Source organism: Parasteatoda tepidariorum, chromosome 10, assembly GCF_982258835.1.
Source record: "Parasteatoda tepidariorum strain Cologne lab strain chromosome 10, Ptep-v5.0, whole genome shotgun sequence".
Taxonomy (NCBI): domain Eukaryota; kingdom Metazoa; phylum Arthropoda; class Arachnida; order Araneae; family Theridiidae; genus Parasteatoda; species Parasteatoda tepidariorum.
Genome location: NC_141764.1, coordinates 19,593,757 through 19,620,926, shown reverse-complemented (window position 1 = coordinate 19,620,926; position 27,170 = coordinate 19,593,757). Strand labels below are relative to the sequence as shown.

The window sequence follows — 27,170 nt, the reverse complement described above, 5'->3', positions numbered from 1 at the left end:
GTCTGGGAAACATCCCGGAGGATGATCCGAGGACATGCCATCACAATTTTGATGCTCTGCGGAAGGGATGGCACCCCCGCTTCGGTAGCCCGACGACCTGCGCGCGAAATCGAGCACTTAACGGTAGCACAGTTTAACGAGGTCCAATACCGCACATCCTCGGTCCCTACGCAAACTGATCCAAGTGGTCACTCACCCGCACACTGACCGTAGCCAGTGATGCTTGACTTCGGTGATCTGCTGGGAACCGTGTCTTAACGATCAGTCCATGCGGGACCGAATGAAACGAAGAACAAGTATAATTTAAAATTCGGTCGCACAAGAATAGGCAGTTCGAATCGTACTCTCTAGCGCAAAATAAACAGTAAGTAATGATGCAAGTTTCTTGTGCGTTTATTTCATATTTATTTACCAGAGCTCTTAATACATCTTTAATTGACTGTATTATATAATTATAGCAGAACAATGAATTCTGTCAGTAGACCTGTATCAGAGATACTCAAGAATAAAGATATCGATGAGCCTAAAAAACGAAGTAGAGAAGATTGGCGTAAAGCAAAAGAGTTAGAAGAAGCTAGAAAAGCTGGTAATGCTCCTGCTGCTGTGGATGAAGATGGAAAGTAAGTGCAATTTCAATTAAATATGCATCGAGTTGAATTTTTGAGTGTTATACATAATCTCCTGAAAAGTTTACTACTTGCTTCTGCTCAGAATCTAGTTGAAGAGTTTCTTCAAATAGGTCAATCAAATGTTTCCTTTTTTTTAAGTGCCCGAACCTTGTATTTTATATATTGCCTTGAATAGACTTAGATAAAATTCAAACCTTTCTGTGAACAATATAGAAGGATATTTCCATATCGTGATCTTGGCCAATGGCCAAGGTCCTAAATGGATTTTGATATGGATGGTGCTAATGGATTTCTTTTAAAAGGAAAATTTAAAAGAAGAAAAAAGTGAAATATGTTGAGGTTTTCCTGTGAATTTCTGCGAATTATACTTTCTTGAGTTGATCTTCTTCGGGGATCTTTTTTTAATTTCTCCCTCACCACTGTTCAGGGTTGGCAGGTTTTTGACATGTGACAGTTTTTGACAGTTTAAACCATGGTTTAAACCATATGAATTCAAATGCGTCATGTCAAAAACCTCATTGTCAAAAATGTCGAAAATGTCAAAAACCTATATTCATATGTGAAATTTAATTAATACATAAAATTTATATATTTTTTAAAGGATAGTGTTTCTAAATATGTTCTAGAAAAAATAAGTTTAAAATTTTGAAGAAACACTTATATTTTGAATAGTAACCAAAATCTTGTACTTTTGAAAACTCACATCTTTTGTAATATTATGTATTCATTTTCATGTGTTATTGAAAATCTGCAGTGATATTATTAAGAAATTTATTTATAACCAAATTTAGTGTATAGTATAGATCAGTGGTGCGCAAACTAGGGGTCGCCAGAAGTTTTTTGGGGGTCGCCAAATTTTTATGAAATGCATTATCCCTGCATGCTGCATACCATACAGTGTACATATAAAGAGTGAAGCGCCATCACTCACTGTTTAATTGCAATTGGATTTTCGAAATGTCACGAAATATCGAGTCAGAAGTCATAAAACGCATCCAAAATTCATCTATATTTGCTTTACAACTGGACGAGACTACCGATATTACTAAAATGTCACAACTAATTATTTACGTTAGGTTTATTTTTAATGAAGATATAACAGAAACGTTTTTATGTTGCAAAAATTTGGAAGGAAAAACAACTGGAGAAAAAATATTCGAAGTAATAAATGAATATTTTGAAACCAAGTCCCTTACCTGGGCAAACTGTGTTGCGGTTTGTACTGATGGTGCTGCAGCATTAACAGGTTCGAATAAAGGGCTCAGAGGCTTAATTCAGAAGGTGGCACCTCATATGGTATTTAATCACTGTATGATTCATCGGAAAGCTCTTGTTGCAAAAGATATGGATGAAGAGTTGCACAACGTATTACAAGACGCTGTTAGTTCAATTAACTACATTAAATGCAACAGCCACAACAGCCGTCTCTTTTCAATACTTTGCAATGAGATGGGCTCAACGTATGAGAAATTACTGTTACACATCGAAGTCAGATGGCTTTCACGTGGGAAAATACTATGACGGATATTTGATTTGAGAAATGAAGTGTACATGTTCTAAATCGAAAAGAAACATAGATTGGCAAGTTTGATCAATGAAGTTTGGCTAGGGAAGCTGAGCTATTTAGTTGATATTTTCGAAAAACTTAACGACTTAAATTTGAGCTTGCAGAGTGAGAATTCAACTATCATAACTACAGCCAGTAAAATTCAAGCTTTTAAGAATAAGTTTAGTCTCTGGCAAACTGAACTGAATAAAAACAACAGCAACATGTTCCCTTGCTTTAACGATTTTATCAAGGAAAATAATATAGATATATTTACATTTAAAAACATCATTTCCAATCACATTGAAAAGTTAAAGAAAAATTTTTCGAGAAGGTTCGAGGATTTTCCTGAAAACGATCTTGGTTGGATTCGTGATACATTTTCCTTTGACATATGCAGTTCAACGCTTCAAATTAGTGAGAAAGAGCAATTGATAGATCTGATTAGTGATTATACTCTTCGAAATCAATTTGAGACTCAGCCTTGCCAAACATTTTGGTTATCCGTGGAAAAACAATATCCCGTTTTATGCAAGAATGCCATCAGAGTGTTAATACAATTTGCATCAACGTATTTATGTGAAACTGGATTTAGCAAGCTAGTTTCAATAAAAACTAAATACCACTCGCGTTTAAAACCTGAAGATGATATGCGAATTGCAATTAGCAACATACATCCAAACATCGATGAGATAATTAGAAACTTGCAGCCACATACATCTCATTAAAGGGCAATTTACTGATTTTTGTGTTATACAAAAAGTATTTTCTTAAAATTATAAATAAAATTAATATGAGTCAAATATGATGATGTTTTTATTCGAGGAAACGAAATAATGCTCGAAATATACATCGTATTTGTGAACATTTATCTCTAGGGGTCGCCAAAAATTTTCTCTCTACAAAAGGGGTCGCGGTCGAAAAAAGTTTGCGCACCACTGGTATAGATTATACAAAAAATTAGACATTTTCAAAGATAAACATTAGCAGTTTTGTACATTAGACATCTTCTTTTAAAGAAAAATCTTTTTAATATTTTTTTAAATCTTCTTAATAATCTTTTTAACATAAGACAATACAAATTTAAGTGCTTTCTGTTAAATACACAGAGTAGTTAGTGTCGATTTACAGTATATTCAGCCTATTCATTTTGCTGAATATGATATAGTTTTGTTGAATATCTAAATATTCAGCTGTTGAATAGTTACTTCTTGCTTTCAAGATATGCATTATTTGTATTCTTAATACGAGTGGAGAAAAAAAATTTAAGAGATAAAAATTTTTTTAAAATGATAAGTGTAATAATTATAAATAAATATAATAAACAATATGAATTATATTTATCATTATTCATAAATATAACTACTTTTAAATTCAAATTAACATACTGGATAATAAAGATATTCGGTATAACATTAAAAAATTTTTTTTTATACACTTGTATCTTGTATCAAGTTTGTATTTATACAACATAACTTGTAAGTTCCTTATAAATATTAGTTATATGTTCCTTATATGTCAAAAATGCATAGTAATAAACTTTTAATTTTCTTAAGTATCAAAAAGAAAAAAATTTTAAATATAAATATTTAAACAATTTTTGTGCAAAATTTTTCTGCACATGCATTTGAATATAAATTTCTGAGATTTTAAATCTGTTATTTTACCTTAATTTTAATTAAAAAATATTTTAAAACCTGCTGATTACCTATAGTATAATTAAATTTCAATATAATGCATGGCAACTGTTGGTAGTTTTGAAGTTTATATATTTTCTTGGCAAACTTCAGTTTTTGACGGTTTAAACCAGTATTATACCCTTGTCATGTCAAAAACCACTTTTTGACGTCAAAAACCCAACCCTGCCACTGTTGCTAGAAGTTCCTATGACTTGTCAATTATTTTGGCGTAGATCAGAATATGGAAATCCTCCAACAATCTTAATTAAAAAGCAGTTTGCAGACTCTTTTAACTAGTTACGAGTTACAACACTCCCCCCCCCCATTTCCATACTGTTGTTTTCATTGTAGTTTCGATAATTTTTTTCATTAAATTCTTCACATCAAAAGAATTATTGTAATTGTAGAGTTTTTAAAAAAGGTGAACTACCAATTGCACATGGTTTAGCTAGACTATGGTTCAACAAGATGTAATTCTGTAATACTTTAAATAATTCTTTCTACTTTAATAAGTTAAAACAATTCATAGTGTACTGTCCAATTTTTTTTTTTTTTTTTTACTTTAGATTTTTATTATTTCTGATATTTATTCATGTTTTCTCCTGCTAAATCCGAAAAAAAGTGTGCAAATTTAACAATCGAAACATTTCACTTCACTCTTGAAATCTGCAATCTTGTTTTATGCGGGCTCTACTTTATTATGAAAAACTCCACACTTCTGAGCTAAGTTTTCTAAAGGCGTATGTTTCCTGCATCAGATTTGAGTTTGAAACCTTAAAAAGTTTACAGAGACTGAAAATGCTCCTTGTAAAAGTTTTGTTTAAAATGTTATTTTTTTCTTTCTTCTTCTCGCTATTAAATAAAGAAAATTAGTCAATCTATGTAACTACACCGTCATTATCACTCTGCCAAAACAGAGTGATAATAACTTCTTTCATACAGTCTGAGATTAGGAAATTAATACCGATTGCACTAACATTGCCAAATAATAACAGTTCGTCTTGGAAGAGTTTTTCACAAATTATAACAAAATAAAGTCTTTAAAGACCGTTTTGAAGCTATAACCTTTTTATGCCACTAATGAAGGTGTCAATTGTGTTATGAATTTCAAACATGCTATTGACTAGAGAAATAAAAAACGTATATAAAAATTTAAATTCCTTTTATTTTAAAAACCTTAATTTAAATGGAGAAAAAAACTGAAATCAATGAGAAATAATGTTTTATCACTAAACATTGAAGGGTAAAATATACTTGAGGGTGCCCCTTGGTGAAATTGGCGACTTATCCATTAGGCTCCATTCCTGTTTACGCGGAACACTGTGGTAACAGTAATGGCAGCCAAAACATAATGATATTTCAATAAAACATTGGAAAATTTCACCAAAACATCGGCCAAAACATTATAAAATTGTAATGAACCCAATATAAGTAAAATTAATAAACCCAATAAAATGCATTTTGAATCGAAACAAAGATTAATGGAGTAAGCACAGAAAGAAAAGGAAAGAAACAACTCACTTCTTCATTAAGCTTGAATATCCTCAGATTTGGGTGCACAGAATTCTCTAATAGAGGTTAGATGCTGTCTAAATTTATCATGAATAGAATCTGTGTACCTCCATCGCCACTTAAATTCGGCGAAATATAAATTGGAAATGGCGTCTGTGGTATCGGACTGGCTGTGACATTTTTTCTAAAGTCCCTTTTTATAACTGCCCATATACCTTTGATCTTATTGACCAGGGTTGGCAAGGTTTAGGACTGAATGGATTAATCCACGGTTTAAACCGACCTGTCTTAAACCCCTTTGTCCAAAACTGTCTTAAACTGTCCAAAACCCTTTTACTCAAATTATGTCACAATTTTATCTGAACAATATTTAAAAGGTAAAATAAACATAGAACTAATAACATATTGATAATTAAATCTGCTGGAGAATATTTGTTTTTAAAAGTATAATGTTTTATTAATATTGTTTGACTCTTCAATTTAAACATTAAACAAAAGAAAATTAATCAGTAATCAAGTTCAATTGGTCCTCTCATTCAATAGTACATAACTGAAATTGGACATTGCCATACAGGTTAAGCTATTAGGGACTAAGTGCTTGGTTGGTCATAAACAGGTTTATTTATCTATAGTACTATCCAAGAATACTTTTATTTCATTCATGTTCGATTCTTTTAACATAGTGGTGATACATCACCAGTGTCAGTAACTGAAACTGATGTTATGCTCTTCAAAACTGTTAATACATTTTTTAGTTATTTTGTATTTCCAATTTAAACTAATATATTTATGTTTAAAAACAATTTTTTTTTAAATAGATGTCTTTTTTATCATCCTTTAATGCAGAAATTATAACATTTTTAAACAAATTAAGTAGTAAATTGTATAAAAAATATCAAATATTTATTGATACATGTAATTATTATGTGTACTATGGTTACACCTATAGAATTTTTACCTTTTACCAAAGTTTAAAGTTTTGAATACTTTAAGACAGTTTTATCCAGTTTAAGACAGTAAAGATATCCAGTTTAGACAGTGTGTCCTGTCCAAAACCAGTTTAGGACATCCAAAACCCCAACCCTGTCCTTGACCAAAAGCAAAAGTATTCTTTTCAGCCGGTATCTAAGATAAAACTAACGGGCCTCTGAAATTACTTGTACCGTTGAACATATAAAAATAACGCTAAAATCTAAGCCAATCAGAATTACAATTGGGTTTCAACATTGCCCAGCTTGGGGATGAGCCGCTATCACAACTTGGCGAGAATCAAGGGGCGCCGTCAAATATAGTCTACCCCATCGAAGTCATAATTCTGGTCTATTTTCTTTGTATAATTTATTTGTTAGCTACATAATATAATCTGTAATTTATAAATGTGGTATTTGTTTTGAAATCCACACTTCTATTTAAAAATTCCATCCTCAAAAATTAATATCAGAATGAAATTTCTCTCCAAAGCTTTTCTTTAATATGACATTGCTCCTGAGTATTCACTTTTTTAAAACTTCTTTTTAAGCAGTCATTGATAATTGTAACCTTTTTTGATGTTTGTCATGTCAAATATTCAACTCTGATTCTAAATATCTTTAATTTTAGGGATATTAATCCTCATCTACCACAGTATATTTCTTCTGCTCCATGGTATTTTGGTGCGAAAACTGCAACTTTGAAACACCAAAGGCCCCAACCTGATCGACAGAAAGATTTCAGTCAAATTAGTGATGAATATGTACGAGGATTAAAGGTAATTACTCCTATTATATTTAAGAAGAAAAAAATAATTTTTTTCTTGAATTCAAATTTCACAAATGAGTAAATTTCTTCAGTAAGTCGGTATAATGTAATCGTTTTCTTAAATTAAACCATCTGAAAATTAATATAATATGTCTTGGTTACAGCTTTATATTTTTTAAACTAATTACGCCTTGTATATTTCTATTATGTTTTTCACTTTATCAAAGATTTTTTTAAAAATTTTAGATGATTTAAGACCTTTAAAAAAAAAATGCTGTGACTAGCTATCTTAAATAATTAGGTAATATCAAAATCATGCAATTACTTTGAAATATAATAAAAGAATAATTTTTTTTTAAGATTTTAATTTATTATTTTCATAAACAAAATAAAAAAATTAAGATACCATTAATTAATGATTTACAGGTGTATATCATTATAACTTTTATTAGTATAAACCTTTGTTAATTAGGGATTCTATCTTATGATTTTTTTAAAATTAAAAATGCATTGCCAAAAATGAGAATCTGTTTGACAATTGTCTTCTTAGGTTGTATTGAGAAATAATTTTTTGATTTATAAAGAAAAAGTTTGGAAATATCTTTTACTTATTTTTAGGGTTCAATTTGTGTCCGCTATCGCCCTGGTGCATGTGAGAACTGTGGTGCAATGACACACACGAAAAAAGATTGCTTAGAGGTACACTAACTAATTTTTCTATGTAAATTGTTTTCTTTTATTCCTTGCTATTGTTTATTAGTTATTGTATCAGAAATGTTGTTTGTTTCTTTTTTATAAATCATTTAACTCTTTGTGTAATTCGAATTGATTTACAAAAATGTAATGCAATTATTTTACTTCATCGTCTGTCGCGCCTTGTGTAAAACTAATCTGTTTTGTTTTTTTTTACTTCGTTGTTCAAAATATATTTTTATGGCCTTGCTTTCATCCTGTTAAATCAATAAATACCAATGGATTACATTTATTTTAATTATCCCTTTTTCTCTTAAAAAATGCATATCAAATAAGGATAGTTCTTTTATACCTACCTACAAAAAAAAAAAATCAAATAAGGGTAGTTGTTTTTTTCCTAGCTATGTTAATTTATGCTTCGATAAAATGGTTCACAACCTACAGCATGGAGGCTAAATGTCACCCTTTAATAGCCCTCTAGTGTCACCGATTCCGCTGGTGTTGAGTTGGGTCTAGTCAGTTCTATCATGATTGTAGCCTAACCATCCAGCTTATATAAATAGCAAGGTGCACATTTAATCTGTTATGTCTTGCAGTCATCTCATCTGTTGTGGCATGGAAGATAAGAGTTAAGGGTAGTTAAGTAAAAATATTAGAGTTAAGGCTACCAATTCATGCTGTCCACATTGACGAGTGCTAACATTTGCAAAAGGCCTCAAAATTTTTCAAACAATTAGAAACGTCCGTTATTTACACTTATATACTGAAGAGAGAAAAAAAAAAGGCAACCCGTTACAAATGTTGAAGTTTTATTCTTTGCATTTAAATGAAAAGAGTGTGTTCAACTTGAAATTTCTTTCTTTTTTTTTCAGTAAATAAATAAACATGTTTTTTTTATTTTAAAAATTTTTTTTTACTTATTTTAAATTTATTAATTTTTAAATTTTTTATTACTTTTCATACTTTTTCAAATCTTTCTTTTAAACTCATGTCCGTCACGTTCGTATTATTCTCAATGGTCGATACTTCGAGAAATGATGAATCGAGGCAATATGATGAAAAATAAATTTTTCTTGAAGGAAATTTAAAAACCTGTCATAATTTAATTTGATTAAAAAAGACTAAATGTCCAAAATATCAAAAGTTTTTTTTCACTTCAGAAACATACATGTATTTTATTTTTTAATTGTAATGCCAAATTGCTATTGTTTTAATAAATTTTGATATTGTTTGAATATAATTTTACTGTTTCTTTTTCAATGGCATTTTACTTTCTATTTTATTAAGACAACCAAAATAAATAAGTAAATAGATTATTAATTAGATATAAATATAATTAAGGTTTAAAAAATCATTACAGTGACGTTTAAAGAAAAAACCCCAAACTCTTGGAATCGCTTTTACCGTGTCACGAAACCTTACGGTTAAAGAAGTTAATTGACATAAATATTTATTTCTGTGTAACCTTTAAAAAGGAAAACTTTCTGTACCGTTCTTATGAAAAAGATGTAGCTTGCTTTAAGGAAAGATTTCAGTACACATAAAAAAAAAAAGAAAAACTTTCACATTAAAAAATAATAATTTAAATCAAAGAGCATTTTATATTAGAATGCATACCTGCCAAGTCTCCTGTTTTTTTTAACAAAGACTCCTATATTTTATGACTATCTCCTGTTTTTGAAGAAATTAAAAAAAAAATTTTTTTCAATAAAATAACTGTTGATGGCTAAAATACTTCTCTTATTCCTCAACAGATGGTGTTATTGCCAATATTGATGTTGAGTGTTAATAGTTTAAGTAATTATAAAAGATGTTTTGAAAACGTTTTCTTTACTTTAAGATTTAAATACATATTTTTTTCTTCGGCAAATGTAAGTGCTTATATTATTTCCTATTTTGAATTTCTCTTCTTGACTTACATGATTATGCACGATGAATTAAAACACTTTACTCGTAGTCTAAAAAATGTCGCTAGTAAAATCTTCGTTATTTTATTTCTCCAGTGTTGGCAGGTATGAGAATGAACAACATACTAAAAAGAAATGCTAAATATTAAAAGTGTATACTTAAAAAGATTCCTTTTTTAATTTAAAATAATTCCTAATATGGTTATTTTTTAATTTTCAAATGATAGTAGCTATGATACTTTTAGCTACTTTATATGTTTTCTGCATTCTCAATTTTTAAAATATTTTCAGCGACCCAGAAAAGTTGGTGCTAAATATTCGCAAAGTGATTTTGCACCGGATGAGACAGTACTTCCAAATCTCATGCTAGATTATGACGGTAAAAGGGACCGTTGGAGTGGTTACGACCCAAGCAACTACCACAATATTGTTGAGGAATTTTCTAAAATTGAAGAGGTATTTTCCTAATGCAATATCATTTTTCTTAAATTAATTTTTATAGTTTATCCTTTTTTTTATCCGTAATAATCTGGAACAATGAGGAAAGAAAATAAAGGAATTTGTATATCAGAATTTTATTCTAATGCCCAAAGTACTTAATTTGCTTTTGAGATAGTACAAATTATGAAAAAATTTATAATGTTTAATTTTGGTTCAATTTATATCAATGAAAGTAGATATTTTCTGACCTTTTTCTATCCTTATTCTAGTTAAAAATCAGATAAAAAAAATTATATCTCATAATAACAACAGCAAAGGGGGAAAAAAAATACTTGCGTCTGACATCTTTTAACTGCTCTACCTGAATCCTTTTACATAATAAGTTTGTTAAGTTTATTTTTGTAGCATATTTTTATAACAAGATCATTATTTTCAATTTGAATAATAAGTAGTTTGAATTATATTTTATATGTATGAATAAGACAAGATTGAAAAATTATTAAAGATGGATAAGTTTTGATAAATTTGAGATTGGTAGATTTATGCCTTCAGTTATAAAAATAAGAGAAATTTGATGATTCATCAGATGGATGATTCACTTGATTCACCTAAGAAAATTAGGGAAAAGACAGAGATTTTCTTTTTCTGAGTACTTGCGGCTGTGTATACCAATATTGCATGTTTATTTCATTGTTAAAAAACATCACATTTCGTTTGTATTTAGGTTTTTTGTGTTTACTGTTTTTCTAATTTTGTTAAAAATTATGTTGTTTAATTGTTAGGAACTAACATATTTCATTTTCTACATGCATATCTTTTTTCTTGTGAAATTCTGTCCATCTTAATATTCTTTCTTACTAATTATTAATATGTTTTTTAGGCTAAGCGTCACTTAAAAGAAGAGAAACTAAAGCAAGATTATTTATCAGATGAAACTAACTTAGCTAAAGAACAGGTATTATTATTATTTTTTTTTTTTAACAAAATTTTAATTTTTTTCTCTTTTTTATTTCTATGATTCTATTTAAGCCTAACCCTGAAATGTTTATTTGTGAGATTTGTGTAATTTTAATATTAATATTGTAAATTGTAATTTTAATCTTAGTAGTAAAGTATAAAATATTTCTATGTCACAAAGTCAGAATTTCATTTCTGAAATTAAGCTGGAATTGTAAGTTCGAAGTGTATTTGATCAAGTTTTAATTCCTAATCCAAAGCTTTAAGTTGCTTTAAAGATTTTTTATATTATGACTAATTTTTTTTACAAGGTATTATTATCTGCATATAGTATAAATACAAGTATAAACATTGTGATGACAATTTATAAATATATGCATATGCATGTGCCTTAAGAAAACAATTCTATTGATCTCTTAGGACACTATTTGCTACTTTTTATAGAAATTATCCATGCACTGTATATTTAAAGAATTTTTTCATATAATTAGAGTTACATCAATTTTTTATTCCATCTTTTCAATTATGTTAAAAATTCCTGAGTGCAACCATTCAATTAGTTCGTGACTATGCTACTAATTCTATCAGAACAATATTGAAAAGCATGAAGGATGTTAATATAAATGCTTCTTTTCAGATTTAAAGAAATAAACTAATTCTTCAAACTTTAAAACCTCTTAAATTTTATAAAATATTATATATATATATATATATATATACAGTGAAACCTCCGTTAAGCGGACATTCATGGGATCAAAAAATTTGTCCGTTTATGAGAGTTGTCCGTTTACGGGAAGGTTACCCTAATAACGAAATTTAACACCGTGAATTGTTTTTAGAATATTCTCAAAAATGTAGAAACAATTAAATAATATCTACAAGGATACTGTAAATATCTACAAGAATATTTATTTAAACAATAAGAAAGATAAAAAAGAATATATAAAGAAGTTTGATATAAATACACAATTCTGGATGTAGCTACAGATAAATAAATATAATTTTCCTATTAGCATAGATACTAATGTTAGACATATGATACCAAATAGGAGCGTACTGTCCTCAGTCCGTTTCAATTATTAGGTTCACATCCCCTTACACCTACTTATCATTTGATAGGGAACATGGTTAATACCTTCTTGGAAAATAAACCTCCCATGATTCGCAGAAAAAAAAGTAATGCATACCTGTAAGTCATGAGGACCTATGGAGATGATTATTCACAATTGATCAATCAAGTGTATGAATAAATGTTTCATTTATATAAACACCTCAAAGATTATACTTCTGTTCTCTTTTTTTTACCCAAGTTGTGTTAAATACAGTCTTCAAATTGATAAGAAAATTAAAGAAATTTTCAATGGGGAAGAAGCATTGAGAAAAGTCATTTCAACTTGAGGGGTCTCATAACCTGTGAGGTCCAGATGAAAAGATCAAAAGATGCTGATGTCAGAATTATTTCAGGAGTGCAGTACCATTTTCTCTCCTTTCTTTACAAAGATAAGGCAAGGTGACAGGAGAAAGATTGATTTTTCGGTGGTGAAATAGCTTAACAATATTTTTAGTTATGGATAAGGCAAAAAGTTTTATTTACATGCTGTGAAAAGTTGAATTTTTTTAGCTTGCAATTTATTTAGAAAAAGTAGTGTCCGGTTTGTAGAGATTAAAAACTACGTTTCAGGACCAAAATGACTGTTCGCGTCCGGTTACGGGAGTGTCCGCTTTGCGGAGAATGTACATAATGGTTTATTCATAGAAGATTCCCGGGGAATTAAAAATATGTCCGTATTGAGAGGCGTCCGTTTTGCAGGAGTGTCCATAACAGGAGGTTTCACTGTATATTAAAGCATAGGTGACAGGCAGGCATTTAGGCAACAGAAAAGCCCCATTTCTCTCCTTCTCACGCATGAAAGAACTTAACTTTTGATGTCTTTCATGTAATAAAAATGAGTTTGATGGAAAAAGACGTTCTCCTCCAAGAAGTTGTTTAGTAAATAAACTGCTGTTTGTAGAAAATGCAACACCATGAAGGAATCATCAGAATCAAATGAAATTCGCAGCAAATGTCAATTATAGGGTATTATGCAAATTAATAAAGTTTCAGAGCCATCGCGCGTGCGTGGCGCGCGCAGCGCCCTCTGAATTGATGCTGAAAGCGTATAAATAAAGTGCTGTAGCGGGACGTTGAAAATAGTCTATGATTATTTGTTAGTGGCAAACGTTTAGTGAGACCTGAGTATGCCTCCACGACGGAAGAATAAGAAATTCAAGCAACTTACGGAGTTTGAACGAGGGAGGATAATCGGCCTTCGAGAAGGAGGATTTTCCTATCGCGCAATAGCAGCTCGTATGCAGCGGAACAGTTCCACAGTGATGCGAGTTTGGAAGCAGTGGACCGACGAGCACCGAACAACTCGAAAAACAGGCACTGGACGACAGAAGGTGACGTCAGAGCGCGATGATCGACACCTGCTCCGCATGGCGGTGAATGATCGCACAGCTTCCTCCAGGCAGCTGGCAGCACATTGGTCTACTGCTACAGGCGTACAATTGTCGGCTTCGTCAATTCGTCGTCGTCTGCTGCGCCGTGGATTGCGTGCAAGGGTGCCATTATACAGGATTCCCCTCACGGCGGATCATCGACGGCTGCGTCGGCAGTGGGCTCTTGAGCACAGAGACTGGCGAGCTGATTGGCACCAAGTTGTCTTTTCAGATGAATCACGCTTCAATTTGTGGACCCATGATGGCCGTGTTCGTGTTAGACGTTATGCCGGTCAACGCTGCCTTCCTGAGTGTATTATTGAACGACATAGTGGTCGAACACCCGGAGTTATGGTCTGGGGTGCGATTTCGTATCATGGACGATCCAATTTGATACGAATTGAGGGTAATCTCAATAGCAACAGATACGTCCTTGAAGTGCTACAGCCCGAAGTCGTTCCTTTCCTTCAAGGCATCCCTGGAGCTATCTTTGAGCAGGATAATGCACGCCCACATGTTGCGCGGACTGTTAGAGACTTCTGTTCAGCACAACGCATGCAACTTCTTCCTTGGCCTGCTTATTCGCCGGATATGTCGCCTATTGAGCACGTGTGGGATATGGTTGGTCGGCGTCTCACTCGTGATCCGCGTCCTGCAGTTTCCAAAGACGAACTTTGGTTGCGCATACAAGCGATATGGAATTCTCTTCCTCAAGCAGATATTCAACATCTGTTTGACTCCATGCCACGTCGTATAGCAGCACTTATTGCAGCGCGTGGTGGCTGCACCAAATACTGATTTCGGATGCTTAATTTGTTTCTTTTGTTTTGAAAATTTCATCATTTATTTGTATCAGTACAAGTCGTTTCTGCATTAAATTTCATTTGATTCTGATGATTCTTTCATGGTGTTGCATTTTCTACAAACAGCAGTTTATTATACTTAATCGATTATGATTGATACAATAAATTATATATAAAATTTTTGTTTTGACGAAAATTTATTTAACTGGTTATTCAGATATCGGAATTTGAATGCTGCATGTATGTAATGTTTAATCAACTACTGCTACATATATGTAGTACTATATGCAGTGTTTTATTAATATTAATATGATAATTACTTTTTGTTTTTCATTTATAAGAGTGAAATATAATCTCTAATTTGGGAAAATAGTTGTATTGTTTTGACAAATGTTTACAGCTCTGGGATAGACCAAGAATCATTACTGAAAAAATGGTTTTTCATGTTTTATAAATGTTTTTTGCTGATAATTTTTCCTTATTTTTGCAGACAAAAGATGCTGATATTGATGACGATGATGATGAGGAGAAGTATGCAGACCATGCTGATATGCCAGGTACAAAAGTGGACAGCAAACAAAGAATTACGGTCAGAAATCTTAGAATTCGAGAAGATACTGCTAAAGTAACTACGAAACCGTAACTTTTTTAGCAAAATTATTTCTACGATATCTTGTACGAAAAATACTAAGTTTCTGTTGTTTTTCAGTATCTCCGAAATCTAGATCCTAACTCTGCATATTATGATCCCAAGACGAGAGCAATGAGAGATAACCCTTACAAAACCACTGGAAAAGATGCTACAGAGTAAGGCTAAGCTTTTTTTTATAGATATATTTTAAATAATTTTTTTGTTTAAATTATGTTAGTAATACTTCTGAAATATATTATGCTAAAATTTTTTTTTTACCTCTTATACTGTATAGTGCCAAAAAGGGGGGGGGGCAAACATATTTGTAGCTGCCAACTCTACTGGATTTTGCCAATTTCTCTTGGTGTACTGGTTTAATTAAAATTCTCCTGGTTTTTGTACATTTTAGAAAATTCCCTAAAATTGAGTAAGTTTCCTTAAAATGTTCCTATTGAAATAGAATTTTTGTACAAGTTATTGCTTGCTTACTAGAATATTTAAATAAGTATTACTAATACATAATGAAATGAACCTCATTTATAGAAATCAGATCAAAACCTTTTTGTTCTATGATCAGTTTATTTTTATTCAGAACTCTGTTTTTAAATTAATTAAAAAATATATTTTAACTATCTTTGATGAAATAAATGCCTATTAACCCCTTAACTGCCGCGGGCGTATATATACGTCTCGGCCAGACGATGCGTTAACTGCCGCAGGCGTATATATACGCTTTCCTGAAGTACGATGCTTTGCATTGCGCTGCTATAAATAGAACTACACCCCCTACTTCAGAATGCAGTAAACTGACCTTGGAAGTGTTTGCTTTGCGAATGCATTACTAATTTCGGAATGGGAAAAGGATGTTATGGAAAAGTGATATCATATTAATCGCTTGTGTGTATTTATTTGAGTAAGGTCGGGTTTATTCTTTTTTCGCTTTTGTTTTCCGTATGTATTTGGTGCTTTTTATTCTTTCCATCAACGTCTTCAAAGAAAAATGCATCGCGAAAATGTGCTGTTTGTTCAAGAAAAAAAATTCATCGTGAATCCCGCTATCCGTGCGATGAATGTGGTGTTGGTTTATGTGTCCAACCATGTTTCAGGATTTATCATACAACAGCTAAGTTTTAGCATCTTTTTTATTGTATTTTTATTATTTAATTTAAATTTTGTATTTTCTTTCTTTCCTTTTTCTTGTCTTGTAAAAGTAAACTGTTTTTAAATTGCAAAGCGTGCATCATTTTACCCCACCAAAACACCGCGTAAGAAGGTGCACTTGAGCGAAAAACGGTGGCACTGGGGAGTGAATCACGTAGATTTTACTCGGCAGTTAAGGGGTTAATATTCTAAATGAGTAAACATAATACATAACATTTCAAATATGTTTAATGTCAATCATAACTGGAAAATATAACAATTTGTCTATTTTGATGACTATAAAAGTCCTTTATATTCCCTATGTGTAACATGTTCAGTACATTATGCAACAATTATCATGAAATTTATATTATTTCGTAAAATCTAATGGATTTTTTCCTATCCTATATACAGCTATATATTTTGTATGCAGCTTTTTTTTTGCTTATTAATTTAAAATTCATGCAGTATTATTATTAAAAATTTAACGTGTTCTAAATTTAATGTGTTCCTAATGTTAGATTTAATTAATTTTTTTCCTTATCCTCCTTCTAAAAAAATTATTGCATATGCAAAAATGTAAATGATATGCAATGAACAATTCCTTCTATAAGAACAAAGTCTTGCTTCGAGGATATTTCAATTAGTTTAATAAATATTGACATATTTTAGTGTTATGTATTGAAGACATGTTTTTAAAATTCTATTTTTATAAAAAAAACCTGACAACAGAATGCACATTCCTAGGTCAAGAAACGCAACATTCACAAGTACTCACAGTACGAACAATCACTCTGTGATTGTTATTTTATGGGCATGTAACTAAGATTGTCTTTCAAATTTTTTCAGAAACCTGCACTTGTCTGATTAGAATTTTTTTAAAGTATTTCAAATGAGTACAAAAAGTTAAATATTTTTAAAAAGTTAAATGTAAAATATTTAGTACATTATGCAACAATTATCATGAAATTTATATTATTTCCTAAAATTTACTGAATTTTTTCCTGTCCATGTTGGCAGCTATGCATATTGAATAATTCTCAACTTAAAACCAGGTATCAAAACTAAGCTAGCAAAGTGAATATGAAAATAATTATTTATTATTGTTTATTTCAATAATGTGTTAAAAAATTTGAATTTCAAGGTATGAAAATTAGTATGCAATTTTAATCTGTGTACTATATTTGTCTGCTTTTAGAATTTTCTAATTTAATTTGTATTATTATTGAAACTGATAAGAAAATTTCTTTTAATCCAAACTATGTAAAAACGTTGACTTATGAATACTGTTCTAAATATTCTCTCTCATAATGATATGAGTTCAAATAATTTAAAATAATTTTGAGAACTTTAATTTTTTAACTAAATTTTGAGATTTTTTTATGGTCTGATCCAATGTATCTAAACCATTTTTTAGAAATAATTATGATGTTTAATTATGATGTTGCCTTTTTTTCTCATTGTTTCTTTATTATTCATATGATAAAATAAGTAACTAAAAGTATGTTTTTGATTTATTAGGTTAGCTTATGCTGGTGATAACTTTGTTCGTTATACGGGAGATACTTCAAAGCATAGTCAGACACAATGTAAGTATAAATTTATCTATTAGCTCTCAATTTTTATTTTATGTAAAATTACTTATTAAGCTTTTTCTATGAGTTGATCTTTAAAACTGATAGTTATGTATAAAACAGATTGTTATGCATAAATTGAAAGAATAAGGCATAAATTGAAAAAAATTGAACACCAGAAATAACTTTTGCTCTAACAATTTAATTATCACATACTAGAGCTCAATCTTAATGGGTTAAGCTGTTAATTTTTAAATAATTTAATTGATTAGCACAGAGTGTTATTTTAAGTTAAAAAAAATCAGGCAGAAAAACTATACATTTCTCTAATACAGGCAGAACTTTCTCTAAATAAATATTCCTTCTTTTTTCTGGCAGATTGTAATTTTTGACTCCAGAAATATAAGAGCCACTCTCTAAAAAATATAGTCCCAATAATTTACTCTGGAGAGCTGTTTAAAGTTAAATTTCTTAATGTTTATCATTAAGAATTGCAGATTTCGCTATATCTCTGAAACTACCGAAACAAACATTTTTTGTACACAATTATAAAACTTAATAATCCAACGATAATTTTATGTAGCTAAAAAGTTTGAATAACTTTTTAGAATTTTTATTAAATTTTTTAATAACAGTCAAAAAAAATTATATAGTGTGCAAATTCTTACATAATTTTAAAGTATTTTAATAATGCTATTATGAAACATGCAAATTTTTGCATCATTTTAAAGAATGTAAATATTTCAATGACAAAAAAAGGAAATTTGAACAAAATTTAAAGAAATTTAAACCTTGATTTCAATGATTCCTACCTTGTTTGACTTTCCAAGATCTATTCGACCAAAAATTATTCAACTTGTCGGCTAATACCATAATCAATATCGAAAAATTAGTTTTGCACATGTTATAAAAAGAGTGTTTTTAGTTAGATAAATTCTGGTAATTTTTATTTTCTTTCTTAAAATAATAATTTTGTGCTTTTTTTTTAAATAACTGCATAACTTGCTTACATTTTGCAGCATATAAACTTAAATCCTAAATGAACTCTTGAACTACTTACATTTTAAAAATATTTTTGTTTAAAAAATATTTTTACCGAAAGGCAAAAGTTATCTGTCTTTTTACACTTGTAATTGTTTCAGCATTTTAAAACATAGTTGTTATTTCTTTGTTTTTCCTAAAAAACATATTTTTTTAAATAGAATAAGAGTTTGAAAAAAGTTATAGATATTTGTAATTCAAGTAATGTATTTTTATATACATATACAGTCATTTCTCAATATTAGAAGATTAATAGGAGATACTAAAAACTTCATGATATCAAGCATATATATATTCGTATATGACTTGACTATTTTAATCGAATATATATATTTTTTAACAATTCAGTCAAAATAATGACTGTGTAGTCATTAAAAAAATACATGTATTTGTTGTACATGTATTTATTTCAAAAAACATTTATTTTGAACAATGTCAATATTTATGATTTTTATTTGATTTTAAATTTAGTTTTTCTGTTTCATCATCTTCCTTCTCTAATATATCTTCAGATGCAATCTTTTCTTTAAACATTTCTGATTCTTTCCAATCACCAAATACTGCAAAATTATTGTCTAGGGCAGTGGTCGGGAAACTTATTAGCAAAAGAGCCAAATACGAACGTTACAACAATTTAAAAAAAAAATTGGGAGCCAAATCTGCTTGTTTAGTAAACTTTTGTTACACTAAATAAGTAGCACATTAAATAAAACTAAATTTCCTATTTAATAAATATTTATTAATGCTAACAATGTGCTTGCACCTCCTTGGAAAGTTTGAGTAAATCAGGTTTGTATGTTGTTGTTTTTAATTTTAGGCATGATTCCAAGTTTTCATCAATAAGACGACTTCTCAGTTTATGTCATGATAATGTTCATGCTTGAAAAAGGTTGTTCGCATATATATGTAGAGTCGAAAAGGGAAAGAACAGCAAACGCGAGCTTTTTCAGCTGATCGTAAGAGTCAGGAATACTATTCCAAGCATTGAAAATGATTATGTCTTCCTTCTCCAGTTCATTCAAAGCAGACCACTTGTGCTCTGAACTAAGATCAATTTTTTTCTTCTCCAATATTTCCAATTTAACTCAAAGACGTTCGAATTTAGAGCACCTTGTTTTTTAAATTCAGCAATTGTATTTCAAAGCTACCAATGTCAATTTCAAAAGGAGAAAACTTCAACTCGGTTCAAAAATACAACAACTTTTTAATAAGACAGGACAACGGCAGACACGGTAGATAAGACAAAACTGTTCACACAGCAACTGCTGGTTTGTGATGCCAATTTGTATCCCCACTACTTTAGAAAAAGTATGCGCGGACATGCTTGTGGTTCCTTTGTATCACACATGAGTACGCCGAAAACATACGAACAATTTCAGCCGGTAGCTTGTACATGGTTTGTGTTTACGTTTACGAAAACTAATAAAATTCAACTCGATGTTCGTTACGTATTTTTACAACAATATAAAATTTTAATTACCTATCTATCTTTTAACTTAAATAAAAAATTATACATGTTCTCGATTTATAGAAAAATTTTAATTTATCAAAATAAGATGTAATTTTTTCTTACCAAGATTTTTTTTTTAAATGAAAATATTATTGCGCCTTCCGTGGATAATTGTGCCAGAGCCGCACTTAAGGAGCCAAAGAGCCACATGCGGCTCTGGAGCCGCACTTTGCCGACCACTGGTCTAGGGCATGGGTCGCCAAACTTTTTTGATCATCGACCCCTATATAATTTTTCGAAATCTCCATCGACCCCCATAAAAGTAGTTTTCTGTTAATTAAAATAAAACTCTATTAGATACTGTTTTGTACATTTACTTTATGATTTTGAACATTTATTAAAGTAATAGTACATTGTGTAACAATAGTTTTATGAAAAATATATTAATGTTGAAATTTAAATACCTTAATATTTATTAAATAATAAATAATTATAAATAAGTAGAAATAATAAGTAAAGTAACTACAGATTTATTGCTTCTTAATCAATGAGATGGGTGTGCCTGGTGTTTTTTTGAAAGGTTCGCTATATTGGGCTCAAAATTGGTCAATTTTATGGCACATATGCATATGACTTATAAACTAGAAGTTCGTGCCACTGCGTGCTGGTATGTAATTACTTGTTTCACTCTAATAAATATACGTTTATTAATTTATATTCTATAAAGAAACTGATATTAAGTCAATTATAAAAAAATTCACAAATTTTACATACTCAATTAGGTATGTGTGATTTGCGTATTAAGAACTGTTTTTTCATAGACCCCCAATCAACCCTTCCGATTCGGATAGACCCCCATTCGACCCCCTGGCTCAGATCGACCCCCGCCTTTGTTAAATAGACCCTTGGGGGTCTATATAGACCACTTTGGCGACCTCTGGTCTAGGGTAACTGCATAAGTGCCAGTTTCTTTTTAATTTATTAAATTAATAAAACTTTCCTATCTTATCAGCAGATATTCTTATCTGTACATCTCTTACATGTTCTTTTCTTTAGGAAAGGATAATTCAGGCAAGTTCTTTTCAAACATGATAATCTCTCTCTTTTTTGGAGTTACAAGAAATAATTCATAAAATTGTCCAAGAAAAGTTTTTAAGAATTCAAATTCAAAAATGCATTTTAAATTCTCCAGAAATCGGTAAAATGTTTTTTGGATTATCAACATTATGTCGTGAAATTGAGGTTCACCTAAAATGATTTTTTTATTATTAGCTGCACAACAAATGCGTTGGTATTTAGTTTTTTTTTGGGTGGGGATATTGAAAAGTTCATGATATCAAAATTCATTATATCGAAGTAAGGAATCCAGACATCAATTTGTAATATCGTGGTCCCTACACATGTATAACGAATACCTCTAAGGGATTTCAAATTTCTTGTGATATTCAAAAGTTAATGTTACCAAAAGTTGTTATATTGGGGTTAAATCCTTTTTCTTTTGACAAGAAGGTTAGAGTGGCACTTGACCATGTGAAGACTGTATAGGATTCTAGATTATGTATCAGAGATGGGCTCAGCCCCGGCTTGACACAGGCTCAAACTCCTTTGCTGGTGAAAGGTTTCGGGTAGACTCATAATCACAATAAAATTTTAAAAAACTTTTTACTTACTTTTAAAAAATACTTAGTACAGTTATTAAGCATAAAAAACGTAAAATTTATTAATCAATTTTGATTAGAAAGTTTTAATGACCGATTTCCTTGTTTAGGCCTAAAAGGCCAAGTGGTGAAACCCCAAAATTTGGCTCTTATCCAACATATACAGTGAACTCTCGCTACTGCAATATCCCATACAACAATAACTCCCTTTATTACAATGTTTTGTGGTCCTGGCAAACTTGCATATGAATTAATGTTATCCTCCTCTCAATATTGTAATATTATCTAAAGCAGGGATGGCGAACCAATGGCACGCGACACAATATTTTGGGCACGCCACCGATCACAAAGTTCACTATGAAGCATATTAACAATTAGATTAAATTTCACAAAGCACAAAAAAATAGGCAATTATTGACAAAAAATGTAACAATTAATGTCAAAAAATAACTAATGACCATAAAAAACAAAATAGCAAAAAAAAAAAAATTAATTAACAGTCCTGCTTAAACTAACGTCTTACAACCTAATATAAGTTATTTGTCATCTTATCTGCAACAACAGAAGTCACACTGATGTTACTTAAGTTGAACTACGCGTATAACTGAGACATTGCAAAATGTTTTTTTTTTCATAGTAAATAAATAGTTTTGAGTTGATACTATTTTGTATCATTATTTTCCCAAAAATCACGAAGTCAAAATAATTTGACGGCACGTCCATGATCTCATTAAGCGTTTTTTTTAGAAAAAATGGCACGTTGGTGCTTAAAAGTTTGCCACCCCTGATCTAAAGCATTAAACCCCTGTAAAATGATTTTTTTTTCAAATTTCAATTTTATTTTCTCCATTTATTACTGGTTTTCATGTAATGTAAAAAATCTTATTTTATCATATTTTGCCATTTTTTCCAGTCTTTTCTAACAAGAGATGACTCATTGCTGATTATGTACTTATCTTATTTCTTTTCACCACAGTGAATAGCTTTTGTATTCAGATTTCAATTACCCATCCTTGATGTACATAGACTGCCCCAAAACCTTCCATTCTCAGATTTGCTTTCCTTATCTCTTAAAAAGTCACTGATATTTCATATTTACCTATCTTATTTCATATTTAACCATAATTAACACTCGGCAAATTAAGTTTTTATGTTATATTTAAATAGATTTATTGTTAATACATATATAACATTAAAACTAAAAAAAAAATATTATTGTGTTCCCAAAGTATGTATGCCCTCGATATAATAATATATCCCTCTACAACAATATACAGGGAATATACTGGAAAGTCATGAAAAATCATAGAAAGTCATGAATTTCAGTATTGAACAAAATTTATCATGAAATGTCATGATTTTTACTATTTTTTTTTTAAAAAATCACGGAAAGTCATGGATTTTGGTCTCCGAAAAATCTAATTTTTAAAATGGAATCCCCTCCCCCAATTTTATCTTGTTCCAAATATCTGAATTCCTAACAAAATCACCACTCAGTCATATTTTACTAGAATATAAAATGATTTTATCATGTTTTTATGGTGTTCTTTCAAGAAATGAAAGAAAAAACATCATTTCTGGACTGAGTTATCTTTTATATTTCTGTGATTTAAGATTTTTTTTTTTTTTTAATTTTATCAATTTAAAATTCTAGTTGAATTTTTTTTATTCCAAAATGAGTGCAGAAAAATCAGGAGTATTTCTTTCCTTTCTGATGAACAAGAAAATTATCTTTAGAATATAATTCTGCAGAAAAATTTTTTTTTGCTTTTGTATTTTTTTCAGCTATATTATTGTTTCAACTCTTTCTTTACTCTGTTTTTGAAATCTATAAATATGAAGATGCAGAGTATAACAGTTTTGGTTATACCTATAATTTCAATTAATGTTATTATAATGCCTTTTTGAATTTATTGTTGCGTTTTTGTCGGAGAAAATAGTAACTTTGTTAAGTCATGAAAAATTCTTGGAATTTGTCATGGAAAATCATGAAAAGTCTTTAATTTGAAAATCTAAAATGTAGCAGATACCCTGAATATATTTATTTGGTCCCTAAATTTTGTTGTAGCAAAGTTTTACTGTATCTTAGGTTTGGGCTATAAGTAATCCTATTTATTCTGGGCCTCCAAAAGAGCACCCGGACTCATCTGTATGTGCATCACTGATGTAGGTGGTGTTAATTGAAATAAATTAATTGGAAATATTTATTTTACAGCTTTTGCATGGCAAGCCTATGAGAAAGGAGTGGAAGTGAACTTGCTGGCAGAACCCACAAAGGCAGAACTTCTTCATCAAGAATTCAAAGTGAAGAAGGGAGAAGTGAAGGACAACATTAAGAACAGCATCATTGATACTTATGGGGGAGAAGAATATTTGGAAGCTCCACCAAAACAATTGATATTCTCTCAATCTGTAAGAAATACTCTACTAAACATATACAGGGTGTCTAAAAAGTGTTGTAAACTGTCAACTACCTCAAGAAATATGCAGTATATCGGAAATTTAAAACTGCTATTTTGAACTATTTTCAAACAATGCATTTAATAATATCAAACTCGTTTCCCAAACTTCAACCCATTTTTTAAAAACTTTATTTTATAACCGTCGGCGAGCAGTCGATCCAATTATGAAAATGAAATGTTAGGGGGTCGTTCAAAAAGTGCGTACACAAAGCTGGAGAAATTTTAACTCCCTACCCCCCTTCGTACATTACCGTACATAAGGTCTTACCCCCCCTTAGAGTACGTACATTTTATTAGTCTACCCCCCTTTTTCATAAAAATTAAAATAATTCTGTTTTAAATAAAATTAAATATTTATTTAAAATAATTTATTCATTTAAATTATTTAAACAATAACACCCAACTTTATCTTTGGATCAATAAATAAAACAATCTAAGTCAAATTTAAATTTGGTGTATGCTTATGTACATACTTTGTGTAATGCCACCCCCTCCCCATCCTACAAAATAGCAAATCCCCCCCCCTTCGGGATGTACGTACTTTTTGAACAGCCCCTAAGAAAATATTTTAATTAAATAAAGCTTTGCTTAATTTTTTTTTGTTCAAAGTTAATTACTTTAAGTTACTTATTAAGATAAATTTTTATTAAATAACTTTCATGCTTAGATAAAAATTATGAAATCTTATATTTTGCTAGTAAATAATGGTTTTAAATATTCTTTCCTATTTACCGTTTCCCTATACTGGTAATTTTGCACTGTAGCCTGGTTTGCTTAAAATTTTTCCAGCAAATTCAATGTATTTCCAGCCAGTATATTTCAATTTTCCCGCAAATTAAAGGTCATTAAGTACATTTTATGAATATTAATTTTTTTTAATCAAAATAATGATCTAAATTCTTTATGTTGCATAATATGTGAAAAAATTGAATTTAAAAGTTGCGGACATGACAAATAAATTTATTAATTTTTTGTTGTTGCCATTGTTGCATTATAATGCTTGTAATTAATTAAAAATGATATTTTAAGACATGTACTGTATTTACAGACTTTATTATTTATTTAAAGACTGAAAACATTGCATTTTTACTTTTAGTATTTAAATATGGGATATTTATAAGAGCACATGCTTGCTTTTCAATGTGTTTTTAAAATTTTATTACAGTAAAGCAGTTAACACAAAAAATTTAACATTAATGTTCATTGGTTGGTATGCATTGAGTCTACAGATGTGTGAACACAGTTAGCGGAAAATTTGTAAACAGAACATGAGAACATTTTTTCGCATAACACAAAGAGAAACTTTTTGACATGTCTGCAACCATCATATCCGCAACATACATGTTGTTTTTAATTAATTTTCAATTAAATTAATTTCTTTAAAAATTTTGTCATTCCTTTTATACAAATGTACTCTTAAAGTCTTACCTTACCTTTTTTTTTTTATTATTTTTTTTTTATTTATTTTATAAAATTTAAGGATTCTAAGAAATGTGAGAAGATATTTCAAAAACAATATTCTTCTGGGCCAATACTTCAAATTAGTTCTTTCAAATGTGTTTTAATTCTTAATTATGCAGGAAAAAAAAATCTGATTTTATAATAATTTTTTTTTTACCTAACTTAGTTTTTTATTTAATTATGAGTAATCAAACTTCATGTCAGCACTGAATTCACCCTTCAATTAATGAAAAGAATTTTTTTTTTTTCATTTCTTTTATTTTTAAAAAGCTTACTTGTTTGGCGGCCTTGCAATTATCTTTGGCTTTAAACCAAAAATACTATAAACTACTTCAGTATGCTCTATTGAATTTTTAGTTCTATCTGAACATAAATTAAAGCAATGAGATAGTGCTCATGATTTACTGTTCTAATCATTTACACTTTCAGTACAGTACCCTATCCTTGTTCCAAAACTCATATCATTGTTATGCTAATGACCAATATTTTGATTTTTTAATCATAATTTTTTCTCTAGGAAGACTATGTGGAGTACTCAAGGCAAGGAAATGTTATTAAAGGAGATGAAAAACCTGTCATCAGGTCTAAATATGAGGAAGATGTTCACATTAATAATCATACTGTAAGTAATTTACTTTCAAACTTTTGTTGTTATGTAAATAACTAACTTAAACATATGGCATTTTCTGTGGTTGTTCTGTGTAAATGTTCATAATAACTTAATGCTAACACTTATGTTATCTATGTTATATGCTCACCACTTGCTTTTATTGTTTCTGGTTCTTAGTCTTACTCATCTGGAACCAGGGTTTGCCAAGGAAACCTGGCAGGTTTTTTTCAGATTGAGCACACTTGATAAAACCTATCTTTATACCCACTGAATGAGGTTTTTTCATTTTATCATGTTTAAACAATTATTACTATTTTAACTTATAAACTAAACTAAGTACATGCAAAAAAAAAAAAAATACATGATTAAAAATGTTAATCTTTATTAAAATTTCTTTGGTACAAAAAGTGGAATCTGGTATGTTTTACCAAACACATGATGATAATTTGTGGGACCAGTCATATAGCATAGCTATCAATTTTGCTGATTACTCCAAATTACCCCAATAGTTAAAAAATGTTTAAATAAACCATTTTTTTTTTTTAGTTTTTCGATTTGTATCATAAAAAACACAGGTTATAAATTAGGGCTTTACTTCATTTAGCTTTCTGTCAATTTTGAGCTAAATAAACCAATAATTACAAATAAACCAAAATTCAACTATACATAAATTACAGGTTTGAAATTCTTTAATAACTATATTTTGTAATGATTTGCTTTCAGGCTGTTTTTGGATCGTATTGGCAAGATTTCCAGTG

At 29.8% G+C, this 27,170-nt stretch overlaps 1 protein-coding gene across 1 annotated transcript in view; it reads left to right on the top strand.

The window, feature by feature from the left end:
• The first annotated feature begins 274 nt into the window (after window positions 1-274).
• The window catches only part of Slu7 (Pre-mRNA-splicing factor Slu7), a 34,382-nt gene continuing 7,486 nt past the window's right edge, over window positions 275-27,170 (top strand). Inside the window, exons 1-12 of the mRNA XM_043054279.3 lie at window positions 275-364; window positions 459-620; window positions 6,966-7,113; window positions 7,722-7,802; window positions 9,995-10,159; window positions 11,025-11,099; window positions 14,876-15,010; window positions 15,095-15,192; window positions 17,678-17,745; window positions 24,095-24,291; window positions 26,320-26,424; window positions 27,136-27,170. The exon at window positions 27,136-27,170 is cut by the window's right edge and continues 76 nt beyond it. Of these exons, the coding sequence (XP_042910213.2) occupies window positions 466-620; window positions 6,966-7,113; window positions 7,722-7,802; window positions 9,995-10,159; window positions 11,025-11,099; window positions 14,876-15,010; window positions 15,095-15,192; window positions 17,678-17,745; window positions 24,095-24,291; window positions 26,320-26,424; window positions 27,136-27,170 (1,262 nt within the window). The 5' untranslated portion in view covers window positions 275-364; window positions 459-465. The remainder of the gene's footprint in view (window positions 365-458; window positions 621-6,965; window positions 7,114-7,721; window positions 7,803-9,994; window positions 10,160-11,024; window positions 11,100-14,875; window positions 15,011-15,094; window positions 15,193-17,677; window positions 17,746-24,094; window positions 24,292-26,319; window positions 26,425-27,135) is intronic.